Source organism: Camponotus vicinus, unplaced genomic scaffold (assembly GCF_025532165.1).
Source record: "Camponotus vicinus isolate PSW18456_S1 unplaced genomic scaffold, iyCamVici1.0 SCAF_1, whole genome shotgun sequence".
NCBI classification, from domain to species: Eukaryota; Metazoa; Arthropoda; class Insecta; order Hymenoptera; family Formicidae; genus Camponotus; species Camponotus vicinus.
The window spans coordinates 1,779,880-1,793,623 of record NW_028141945.1 but is presented as its reverse complement, the minus strand read 5'-3'; the positions used below and the strand labels follow the sequence as shown (position 1 = coordinate 1,793,623).

The window sequence follows — 13,744 nt, the reverse complement described above, 5'->3', positions numbered from 1 at the left end:
CGAGAGAAGATTATAAGGATAAACTTTAAACCTGGTTCGTAAAACAGAAAGAATATTTAATATTCTTATTTATAATACATTAAAATGAAATGCTTTAATCACTCGAAACTTTAATCGCTAAAATTTTATGAAACGATATGAAAGAGGGAGCTGGTCTAATCTAATAATAGGAAATATCATCGCGTGAACATCATTGTAGTAACGCTTGCTTGTGTCGGGATAAAATCCGGTTTTTCTGGTAAATTTCTCGAGTCTTTACCACAGCGAACGAAGTTATCGCGCGATCTCGCAGTGATCAAAGAGAATCGGGCCGAACGTGTCGGAGTACAACGGCTCTTCGACTTCGACGATAGTTCGGTGGCAAAAGAGGGGCCTGGGAGGGTTGGGAGTAACACCCCTTACCATTCAATGGCGCGGGGGATTTTATTTATTCCGGGTTGGTACGCTTGTTCCTTGGTCTCCTCTACTGAATCCCTCTTTTCAACCCTCCGCCTCTTCTTTCCCTCTCTCCCACCGCAGCGACCCATGCCACGGCGCTCGACAATTCTCTACCAGGGTGGTTGCCAACACGGCCGACTCTCTTTAACGACTTTCTCGTACATTGAACGCAATAAATACCAATGTCCCATTGAGGAAAATTCCCATTTGCATAGAGACCACACTCTTGCAACTCTTTCGTGCTTCCTTTGCGCGATTGTTACTTGTTGATTTAATTTTTCTTTTTTTTCTAAGAGAGTTGTATAGCATAATTTTCTCTGATAAACAAAAATATATCATATACACATAATATACAATTCTATTGTAAATTATTTATCTTTTATATAATTTATACTCGTAGTAATTTATCAATTTGATATATTATTAACGAGACGATTATTTTTGTCATTAGAACGAAAATAATTAGAATAACAAATAATCCTTAGTTACGTTAATTTTAAGGAAATATTATTTTGTGTGCCGACAATATCTAGAGAATATTCTTTAAACACACCCAGCTACAGACAACGTCGGAATCTTTTAAGCCGCTGAGATTTATCGGCGTGACGGCACATAAGCACTCGAAGTGGAAAGTGTTTGAGCATCACTGGGAGCAATATACCATGATGTCAGCCACTCTGCCGTGGCTCCGCTTCGCCCAGGGTCGGTGCCGGGGGTGGCTTGGCTTCGCCGGGGTACAAAATGATATCATTGGGTTATAAATTCCAAGCAGAGACACCGGCGGCCCGATCGCCCCCTCCCCTTCCCTCTTGTTACAACCCTTCTCCGAGCACTCCAACCCTCAGTCTCTTCCTCGTATTCTCTCTTTCTCTCACCATCTCATCCTCTTTCTACCGCTTTCCTTCATAGTTTCTCTTTCATTTTCCGTCTCTTTCTCACATTCACAAGCTCCACGACCTCGAAAACTTGCCTGCCACGCTGGAAAATATATCTGCCACTCGGCCTCAACCGAATAAACAGAATATTCCGATAATTTTCCATATCCTCTTGTCAATCGCAAGCTATTTTAAGAGAAAAATCATGATGTTACTTTTGACTAATTTCATCTAATTTCTAACGTCTAACTTTTTTTATTATTGTTACTTCTTATTTATAATTAGAAAATTGATGCTTTAACTCTCAATGTGAGATTCATCTTTTATGCCGACAATAGATTTCAACATTCCCGTGCATTTAATTATATAAATATAATTATATGCTAAGTCAGTATTATTTTTGCGTTACAAAATTAGGTTTATATCCGCCAATACCTCTTCAAACGCCGTGCATAAAAGCGATATCGCCTAACGAAGGTTGGACGTCGGGTGGGTCTACCGTCATAATCATCGGTGAAAACTTCTTCGATGGATTGCAAGTAGTTTTCGGGTCGATGCTAGTCTGGAGCGAGGTTAGTGTAATTCGCAGTATCACTAGAAATCTCTAATTTATAATTAATTAATTTCAATTAGCAAATATAAAAATATTCATCTTTTTATTACAGTTTATCACCGCACATGCGATCAAAGTGCAGGCCCCGGCACGGCAGATACCCGGCGTCGTTGACGTCACGTTACATTACAAAAGCAAGCAATTTTGTAAAGGGGCACCCGGTAGATTCGTTTATGTTTGTAAGTATAAAGAACGTCTGTACGCATTATTACGTTATCGCGAAAAAATTAACGATTACATCCGATTGCGCAATAAAAGCCATGTTTGCTGATTTCTTTCCAGCGGTAAACGAACCTACGATCGACTACGGCTTCCAAAGGTTACAGAAACTCGTTCCGCGGCATCCGGGTGACCCCGAGAAACTTCCCAAGGAGATAGTACTAAAACGAGCGGCGGATCTAGCAGAAGCCATTTATAGTATGCCCAAGGGCGGAAATATGGGGATCACGGGGGCACCCAGAAGTCCCGGTTCGGTACATGCTCCCGCGCCTCCTACATCCAGTTCGGCAACGGTCTTCAACTCGTATACAGGGCAGCTCGCGGTGACGGTGCAGGAGAACGGTAGCGCGGCGAAATGGACAGACGGTATGTATATCCTTCCTTCGAAATGTTCTTTACAAACGCTCGTACCATCCCTTTGCACGTATAGATAAATATTTATTGTAAAATTTAATGATATTTTGGAATCTTTTTGATAAAGACTTGCATCAATCAAGACGAGGCAATTAAATTTGCTAGGCAACCAGTCACGACCTAAGCGATCAAATACTGACGAGTTCGTCTGACGGGCAGGTTTCTATTTCTAGACGGTAGTTCCGTGACGACAGGAGCTGCTGCCGATGGAGGAGGTGGTGGCGGCGGCGGCGCCGGCAGCGGTGGCAGCGTCGGAGCCAATGTCGGTAGTAGTACCGACGCCTACAGACAAAGCAGCAGTGCCAGTCCACGTGGTGTCGTAACTGGCGGTGGTTATTGCGGTAGTTCAGCCAGCACACCACACAGTCACAGTACCAATGGAAGTTATTCTGTCGCCAATCCGTACACCGGCAGCCCGACTCTCTACCCCTCGCGTAAGTATCTTACTCCTTCACTTTTCATGCGGACAATCTTGTCTTTATGCGGAATTGCGGTGATATCTACAGAATTTGAGTTGTGTCGGGATAAAATCCCGGTTTTATAAAGTCATTTTTCCTCTTAAATGCAATTCACGTATTGTAAGATTCAGATGACAACAGCACAAATAACTGCATTGCAATGAAAAAACTGATATAAATGTTTAATAACCGAGATTTATAAGATCAATATTCTTGTATAATATATGCTAAATGATAATCATTTTTTATTTTTTAGGTTTTTTTTTAATTTTGCCCAATCTTACATTTTTTTCTTATGGATAAATAACAATCGTGTTATATAATTATCAGAGAGTGTAATTAATAATATTAATCTAACAGATTAAAAATAAAAAGATCCTTTGTTAGCATCGATATCTTCGGCACAATTCAAAGAGAACCTAACGCCACATCCACGTATCCAGCACGCATGCTCTTCTTCTATTTTAGCGTTACTTTTCAATGCATGCACTTATGATTTTCCCTTATGTGGAAATTTCATTTTAGCGCACGAACAATACAGCCTATTCTATACCGGGGACGGGAGTGCATTCGCCCCCGTAGTACGACCACCGACCACCTCAGTCCCACCGCACTGGTCCACACCGCACCACCTCGCCACAGCCGCCCAGTAACCGCTAACCGTCCACCATCACCACCAACACCACCATCATCACAACCATCACCTTATGCACTGCGATTAAAGAATTTTGAGAGACGACATTTGAGAATGTATGTAAGCTCATTTACGACGCGATAATGTTATATTGATTTAGTTGCAGGAAACAGTAGCGATTATTTTCGTTATAATTAAATGTTAGCTTTCTCTCTTGTTATCTTTTCACGTTATTGTGCTATAAAGCTATTTATAATTAATAAAAAAATATTTTTTAATTAATTTTTATTTATACATTTTTTTTGGCAAAATTATTTTAAATAAACGAATATGTTTTATAACAAGAAAAATTATTTTTGTTGGAATAAAATTGTAATAATACATATACATATGCACAAAACATTTACTAAATGGCTATAATCATTACGATGTTCAATTTCCCAATTTATATTTGCAGAGCAATTCTATACACATTTTTTATATATTCTATCTGCTATCTACTTGTCGAGAATTCCATGAATCTCTGCCGTTGTTTGTAATATATAAATATATTACTTAGCTTAAGAATAAAAAGTTTCAATAAAAAGCAGAAAATATAAAAAAATTGATTTTTGCACAAACAATAATCCTGAAAAAAAAGAACGAGCGCCAACTTTTCAATTATCTCTCAATTCTCACATCAATTTCTCTATAAAATAAGCAATTATTTTTCGCATGAATATTTTGCTATCGATTCATGGACATTCTCTTCACAACTTTATTCGAACAATTTTATCATCGTAAATATAAAGTTATTATGTGCTTTTCACTGCTTATTTTATTATTGGTTGTGCTGTAGCATTTAAGCAATAATGCATTACTAATGTATAACTGACAGTGGGTATGTTGCAGGACTAGGAGAAGTGGTTGGATCACCTTTCAACATGAACCCGTTTATGTTGCCCACATGCAACCAGGGATATTCAACCGCTGCCAGTCCATTGCTTTCGTCAAACGGCAAATAGTGTTACGAGATGTAAGCTCCGACGAAAATGTCATGAACGGCAATCTTCGCGGAGACATTGCATACGAGCTAATGAATTAATACGTGCGATCGCGTCTAGATAATTATTCAGATAATTGTAAATTATCTGCGTAATTTTTTCGTATTGACGCTCGTACATTGCCTTCGCGAATTGTAATCATATACTTGTGTGCGACTTTATTCTCTTTTATACTTTTTTTTGTGATAAAAAGAGAAGGATAGTCGCATATGCGTTTTCATCATCATTTTCGTCGGAGTTGAGATCAACGAGTTCGTAAGAAATTGTGAAAATCAGTGCAAAAATCTATAACAACTATCTTGCATCGATCACTAATGATTGCACTAATTAAGAAACAATACATATCGAACAACGAGAAGGTGTCTTTTTATAAACATAATAGCTCGATCATACGATGGCTCTAATAATTCTTAAAAAAGAATATTTTTTTTTTGTTTTTCATAACAATATTCTAGCAATTTATAATTAATGTTATATATTTACAAATAAAATAAATTTGAAAGTACTAAATGTAATTTTAATTCTATTGCAGCGATTTATTAATTATCTATTATTGTAAAAGTTGTTTGAAAAGCATTAATGATGAAAAATATTCTTCATCGATTATATCATTATCATTACCATAGAATAATATGCCTATATTTAATATTGTTGACGAGCAATGTTTTTGATAATTATTTATATTATAAAATATTGTTATTTTATATTTTACAAAATTTTTACAAAAATTAAATGAATTTGAGAGCCATTCGCATGAATCGAGTGAAAAAGTTAAGATGGTATCAAATGTTTTATATCATTCGAACTAGGAATTCTGATGATCGAAAGAAACTGACACCGCTCGACGGACATATCGCTTATCAATGAATAACAGATACCATAGTTTTAGAGAGCATTTTCGACTTCAAAATTTTAACTTCCTACCCCTACGATTAATAATTAATCAATATCGCCTAGTTAATGTAACATGTAACTTATAATTTGTAAAATATCTGTAAATATTGTTGCACGTGTACAAAAAGAAAACTATTTCCAGGAATTCAACGAAATGACATTAACGTCATTCTCTAGAGTGAAAATTATTATACATAGATGTAAATAAACGTAGAGAGCGTATGTAGCGCATCCGTATTATTGTATCAGCGCCATCCAATTTTTTAACGTATCCGATCGCACGAATTGGCGTCTCCGTATCCATTTCGCAGACGAACACAATTGAATTTGTTGTAATCCGTTCCATATTTTTCGCTTTAAAGCAAAAGCTAGATAAATGACCGGCATCTGGGATCGGATCTAAATTAGGCTGACGAAAACGTTAAAAAATTGGATCGAACGCGACCTGTATAAAACGTATATACATAGTTGATTTTGATCGTTTGATAAGAGCCGGTCCGAAACAAAAAAAAAATCTCATACAACTTACGAAAGTATACGAAACATATATCAGATTGAAATCCCCCAGTTAGTCCCAAAAGTTTTACAGCAGTTCACGAGCATAGTTCATATCGTTTGCGGAAATATTAAAAATTATTATTATTATTATTATAAAGAGTTCCTTTTTGCATATCGACTTGGTGTGCGCTTTTCTCTTGAGAAGAGTGCATTCTTCGTCTCGGAGCCCGCACGCTCTGTGATCTTGTGATGTTGATTATATACGTGTATATTGATTGTAACCTTAGTTCAATCGTCACGTCACGTCATCTTTTACGAGACGCGTTGTTCTTATACGCACGCAAAAACACAACACGCACACTCGCGCGTATGGAGACACTCGTCTCTCTCGGTGTATATTGAAATAAATTAAACTTACTTTTTGAGAACTAAAGATCTTGATGATAGAAAAGGTTTTCTATTCTATATGCCATCCTTTGCTTACATTATCCTTGTCTTTAATAATAATCAATCGTACGCAATTATGATATGGCAAGTATTAAATCGTAATTGCTTTCAAATTACAATTATCAGTATTGTTTTAAATTAGGAAAAATTTATGTATAATTAATTTTTTCTATTAAGAAATTATGATATTATATACATATATTTTCAAACATTATAAAAAAATTTAAAATATATATAATAAAAGAAATATATATATATATATGATTATATTAATTGTTTATTCATTTAAATCAAAAGAATAATAAACAATAACGCGAAGAGAACTTATTTATTAAAACATTATAATTTTCTCATATGCAGAAAATAATATTTCTAATACATATCTGTCGGAGAAGAATTATTTTCAGTATTATAAGATATATTATACGAATTTACAAGAGGAAGAACAGAAAGTGTTTTGCATAATATGTTAATCGTCAAACTCAGTTGGGCCTATTTACCCTAGAAGAAAGCAAGCCGGAATCAACAAATAGCGAAACAGGATCTGGAGGACCACTCTGAAGCGATTAGTTCACATGGTGTCCCATTACCTCCTGCTGCCAAACGATGGCGTGTATGATGCACGTTATTGTGGGGCTGTTTGTGTTATTAGATTTAGATTGGCTGGCACGTGGCAGGGGTGACGCGTGCCACATTGCAAACGTTACAACGTGGGTACAATACAAAATCGTTTTTCTTCAAATACTGGTTTCTTTGGCTTCCCATAGAAGAGTATCGATTTTCACTTGCGCACGGTCAACACGCTGTTACAATAACGCCCTAATTTTTTTCTCTCTCTCTCTGGTATACGTATAATTTATTTAAAAAATACATATTTCGCGCGTGCGAATTAAATTAAATGTAAATTAAGTTTCTCTATTGTTTAAAATTAAAAAAGAAGAAAATAAAATTCCATTCAATTATATAATTCTTGTTATATAACTAATTGTGAATTAATTTAATAAAATATATTAATTTAATAAAAGATAAGTTTGCAAATTTTACATTTTAATTCCTTTGTAGTCCCTAGTTTATACACACACATATAGGCGCTTTAACATTACGATCTGTCAGCTTAGTTTTTTGACACGTGCTTTTATTTGATATAAAACCCTATGCAATCTACCGCAATCTAATTGGAATCTATGAAAAGAATAAAAAATGTGCAACTGTTAAAAGATCAAAAAAGAAATCTATATTATTTTTTTAAAGCTTTCTCTCTTCTCTCTAGTTTTTATGAATATACAATATTATATTATATGCAAGTTAAATATTTACTTTATCTTAATTTTTGAAAAATTTATAAATAATTAATCTATTAAAAAGTCCATAAAAAATTATAAATTTTTCTGGAAACTTTTATCTTTTGCACTTATCATCAGAGGCTGTCTATGGTTTATCACAGCATCACCATGCATTGTCGTTATCATCATTATGTTATCGAGGCTGAGCTCAGGTTGCGTGTCAAAGGGGATGAACACTCAGGCGAGCTGGGATAAGAGCAATCCTGTGATCCACCCCTGACAGTTCATCGCGATAAGATCTACTCGTGCAACGAGTCGGCTCCATTCGTATTCTGTTTGCTTTCTGGATCCTACGACGTCGCAAGTCCATTGTACTCCCGATGTGATGTGAAAGAATATTACCATCTGCTTATATTACCGATAATCTTCATTCAATAGTATCGAATTTCTCTGACCTTGTCAGAATACTAATCTCGTCAACGAACGGTACGCGAAGTGCATTTTGTAAGCTTCTTCAAGCACAGCCTAATAAATGATTTATGCATCCGATTTTGTAAAAAATATAATCAGCGAACATATCCAAACAAGTAAAAAAAATGCAAAAATATATGAGAAATAATCTTCCCTCTCTAAAAAAAAGCATATTACATCGATAGTCTGAAAGTGTATTGTTGTCTCTTTTTCGTGATGCTGATTGACTTATGCACTGCGATTTGCTTCATTCGTATTATTTGCAGCTGTCAAATCATGCAAATTTTCAAATGTTTATGTAAAAAAAATAAAATTAAAAATGTTAAAGAAAAAGTTAAAGAAAGAAAAATGCAAAATATATTCTCACCGTACTTACTTTGTGAGTTGTCAATTCGTACATATAGCTTGACAATATTATATATTTAATAGTTATATATTTAATAGTAGAAAAAATAAATAAATTTGTTTATAATTAACTTTCTTTTTGCTATACGAAGGTTATCCGTTTCTTTTGGATTATTTCAAGATTCTTTCAAAAGAATTGATATTTTTTAATGTTCTTTTAATGTTTTTCAAAAAATTGAAACGCTATTTAAATATAAAACTAGTATTATAAATAATAACGATCAATCAAAAATAAAATCTGTTGAAGATAATAAAATAAAATATATTGTAGACAAAAACTAAAGATTTGAAAAATAAAAGAGATATCGTTGACAAATCTTAAAAAGCTTTTCATATATTTAATTTAATGAAATTTATTTAAATTATTAATGAAATTGTTATATTAAATCTTTCTCTTCTCTCTCTCGTAATATTTACATTAAAATTATATATATATATATATATATATATATATATATAAATAATATTTACACATACAATATTATATTTATAAATAATATTTACATACAATATATTAATAATGTAATAATAAGTAATAATCAAAATAAATATAAAATAAAATAATAAAATAGTTGAAATATACATGAAAGCGAGAATACAAAATATATTGATTATTTGAAAATCCCAAATTATGTATTAATAATTTAATTAGTAAAAAAATATTTTAAAATAATTTTAAATTATGTTTTATGACAAGGTACAATTTTATCTATTTCTAAGTGCATTATAAAATAATTATACGCTATATGTTAATTTCAAAAATTTAAAAAAAAATTTAAAAAACGTAATAATTTTTTAACTATATGATTACATTATATTATTAAAAATTGTTATATCATAACTAATTTCATATGACACTTAATATATACATACAATATATATATTATACATCATTATAATACATCGTGGAAGGTTAACTAACACATCGAGCTAGGTTGGCCGAGCGGTCTAAGGCGCCAGACTTAAGTTCTGGTTCCCATCTGGGAGCGTGGGTTCGAACCCCACACCTGGCAAAATTTTTTTTTATGAAGCATTTGGAAATGAATAAAACTATTATCCAATTTTGCGAAATATTATAATGAAGTCATAAAATATAATTAATTAAGTCATTAAAATAATTCCTATTTAAGATTTACAGATATTCGGTACTTTTTCTTGTATTTACAATTTTATATTTTCTTATTCGTTAATATATTTCTAGGAAATTAGAGTCACATATAACACATTAATGATGCGAGATAATGTTATCAATTTTAAGCATTTTCTTAAAATGTATTATTCTTTAAAAATATTTTTATCATCTTTTGTTTCATATATTATACAGTTATTTTACAATTTAAAAATATCCGTAATATATCTTATAATTATATAAGTAATAAGTAATTATAAGTAATAAATAAAACCAATTACATAATAATAAAAAGAATTAAATAATGAAACTAACATAAAGTACCATCTATCTTAGAAGTACAATATCAGTAGAAACTGTTACATATCGGCAATATAGATATCTGCATGCTTATTTTAGCTTGTTACCTTTAGATATATTTAAGATATTCTCTTCAGATAAACTCACAAGTTTCCTCAGTCTAAGTAGACAGTTAATTCTTGCAGTACTAGATGTCAGTTGTCTCTATTTCTAATTAAACTCATATTGATTATATCAAAATTATTAAATTTCTATTGATTATTTCTCTCTCTTTAAACAAAAAAATATTTAATTAATAAATATATAAACTTTGATATATATAATAAACATAAAAGAATTTACAAATTATTTTATTCTCACAACAGTTTCGACATTTTGTTTCGTCAATTTTTTCCTTTTACAAAACATATATAAATTAATTTAAGCTTTAAAAATGACTTAAGAAATAATAATTAAAAAAATCGATACACATATAAAACATATAAAAGCATTATTAATATTCAAAAAAAAATTTTAAACAATTCTATTTTCAGTATAAATTGCATCTGCTGACAAATTGTCACCATGTTTTTGATCTACTAATTATGATCAATTAATCTTAAAAAAATACTATCCATATTACAGAGATGATTTTTTTATAATTTTCTGGAATGTTAAGACATTTTGTTTTCAGCAAAATAGTCCTATATGCATTATATATTCAATATTTTCTTACATCCTATATATTTTATAAACATTTAAAATTTGTACTATAAATTTAATGCAAAATTAAAATAATTAAATGCTTAATTACAACAAAGCTCATAATCATTTAATTATGAGGAGTCTCTTATATTTAATTTTTTTCATTATTATTAACTACTTTAAACAAATTGAATCATTAATTTAATTATTTGTTATCAGAAAATTATTTCAACAATGAATTTTATAGAGACATTGCTCATATTGTTCGCGAATATATTTTCTCTGTAAATCTTGCATCTCGTCAAGAATCTTATATCGATGCGGTGGCAATCGACTAAAGCTTTAACATTTCTACATTATTCGGCGATCAAATTTTGAAAGATCATTAAACGAAACAACGTGAAGCGGTCGTAAAACCGCCTTCGAAGTTTCCGCATCTCTTTCGAGCGGCCTCGCGTGTCAACCGAGACGCGACACGACGAGGCGAATACGGCGACGAGCATCGGCCGTAAAGAAACAGCACGCTTACATTAGAAAACGATGAAATTCCGGTATAATATTATCGTGCAAGGCAGCGCAGTCATAAAATCACCGTATGAATGATCGCGAGTATCCACGTCAACGATCTCCATGCGTTTTCAGGAAATATGACGAGAAATCGCGGGATATTAACGAGGAAAACTGGTCCGCGAAACTTGACGTAAGCTCACCAGCAGCGAGCTCGGACCGCGTTAATTTAGTTTTATGTTACAGAGTGATTATACGTATCCCAGTGTAAGGTAACACGGATACGATCGGCACCTTAATCCGAAACAAAGCATCCGTTTCGACAAGAAAGAGAAAGAGAGAGAGCGTACGTAGATGTGCAACCGTGTGTGAGACCGCACACATTGTCTCCCATAAGTGAGCCCTCCGTTCACCCGCGCGATTGCGATGGAACGATGGGCTAGAGATCAGAGGGATATGGTATAATTATGTCGAACCACTTACGCGTGACCTCTTCGACTACCTTGAATCAGAAATCGATTACTCTCGCTCTTCTCTGAATTTTAGAATCTCCCGAAAGCGCGCCTTCTAAATTTCGTGGATGTGGAAGCGTTTGTATTTTTCTGCTCGAAACAGAAATGAGATGAAATGATTGGAAGAATCGACAGCTCTCTTGATGTGAAATAAAGAAATCATTTTAAAATCCAGGATCCTCTTCTACGTGTCAACTCGATCATGAAGAAATTTGCAATCTTTGCCAGGAAATTGTCGTCGATGAAAAAAAGAGATGTAATTTTTCTAAATAAATTGTGAACGCGATAATTGTTCCTCTTGCAAAAAATATTAATATCCTATTTTTACAATTTAAAGACCTGATCATTTTATATCAATTGAGAAATAATAATTTTTGACATTATCTTAATATTTTTATTTCTTCCAGCGATCTATTATTTTGCCAAATTACATCTCTTTATAAATAACTACATTATCAATGTATCATCAACGTAATAAATGTCGTACATTTATACGAATTCAAATACGCGTATTACGCAGTTTGTTTCCGTGACTAAATTACGTGAGCCGGAATAAAAATAGTATATGAATACGACGGCATTCCAATAATAACTTACAATACGGAGAAACCTCTTCTAGCGCGCGAATAACAGGTAATGACGGACTTAACGAGCGCGGTATAGATTCCGCGTAGGTAGGTATAATATGACATAAAGAGGTTCAGGGTTCGAGGTTCAAGTGTCCGTACACACGTTTCACATGCGTCGTCGAGGTGTGGGTCGACGTGGATTCCGAGTACTTCACGCACGCGTCTAATAGTACATTCAAACACAACGGTAAATTAGCGCCAGCATGACTCCATCTCGAAGGGCAAACTCCCACATTAATCGACCATCTTCCTGACGGCAGGTCTCAAATGGCTCGTAAGCCGCTTTACGACGTAATCCGAAATTGTGTTGCTTTCGCCGATTAAAATTGAGATTGCCGCTATTGCAACCATGATAAAATCCGCAATGGAATTTATAATACATCCTCATGGCATCCTATTGCGAGAGAAGCATCGATTTAAAATTCCATATATACTTCCTATAACTTCCTGTAAATTCATGATGTGCGTCCAGCGTGCGTGCATTCAAGTGAGAAATGTTTCAACGATGTTACCAGCATTATAGCATAAAACATTCCTTCGATAAAAGGTGTTACTAAGTAAAATCAATATACACCGACGTGCCGCGTACGTATGACTTGTGGATTCTAATCAATGAGTATCACGCAATAGAATATTTACAAAAAGATTACTGCGTGTTGATAAGCATTTCGCAATAATTCATATACGCGACATGCATGACAATATTAATCAACGAGCTCGAATTTATGATCACGAACGTATCAAGTAATAATAATTATTTTTTACATATAAAGGTAAGTATGTTTTTTTTATTTTAATATAAAATAAAATAAAAAATATATTTTTTTATATTGCAATCACGCAATTTTATGTAAAATACAATAGCTTGAAATGATGTTACACGAAACATTTATGATACTGCGTTCCATCTCCTACAAGATGGACCTCGTTATACCGAATTTGGTAACGACCACCTTCGAAGTGGTACGACGCCACTTTCGTTTGCGTTTGACACTCCGTCCGTTGTGTCTACCACCGAGTCGTTCCTCAAAGACTCGTCTAATGGAGAAACCCGTGTGACAAGTGTGTGCATGTATATGTGCATGTGCATGTAAAAACACATAAACTGAAGTTCATCATCGATAAAGCCTCACTTATCTCCTTTTACACGTAATTCTGTATCATTTTCAACGAAAATTCTGCCTTATTTAAATCGCATACCTGCGTCGGAAAATTTGAAATTAAATTATAATAAAACATCGCATATTCAAATGATTTTGCACGCTTCTGTTGGCGTAGGTATCACGAGGAT

General features: G+C 33.3%; 1 protein-coding gene and 1 non-coding gene across 6 annotated transcripts in view; both read left to right on the top strand.

The window, feature by feature from the left end:
* The window catches only part of Kn (EBF transcription factor knot), a 77,719-nt gene extending 71,056 nt beyond the window's left edge, over positions 1–6,663 (top strand). Inside the window, exons 9-14 of one of the 5 annotated variants that reach the window (XR_014438278.1) lie at positions 1,731–1,885; positions 1,979–2,105; positions 2,209–2,511; positions 2,733–2,993; positions 3,543–3,767; positions 4,543–6,663. Coding sequence is in view for 3 of the 5 variants with exons in the window: in XM_083096321.1 (XP_082952447.1) it covers positions 1,731–1,885; positions 1,979–2,105; positions 2,209–2,511; positions 2,733–2,993; positions 4,543–4,655 (959 nt within the window). In the remaining 2 variants the exon portion in view is untranslated. Of the gene's footprint in view, positions 1–1,730; positions 1,886–1,978; positions 2,106–2,208; positions 2,512–2,718; positions 2,994–3,542; positions 3,768–4,528 lie in introns of those variants that run through there. The other 4 variants (XR_014438283.1, XM_083096321.1, XM_083096327.1 and 1 more) reach the window with 4 other exon arrangements.
* A 2,958-nt stretch (positions 6,664–9,621) lies between these two features.
* Trnal-uaa (transfer RNA leucine (anticodon UAA)) lies at positions 9,622–9,705 on the top strand. The gene has a single exon. It is a non-coding gene; the product is annotated as a tRNA-Leu (tRNA).
* Positions 9,706–13,744: the final 4,039 nt, after the last annotated feature.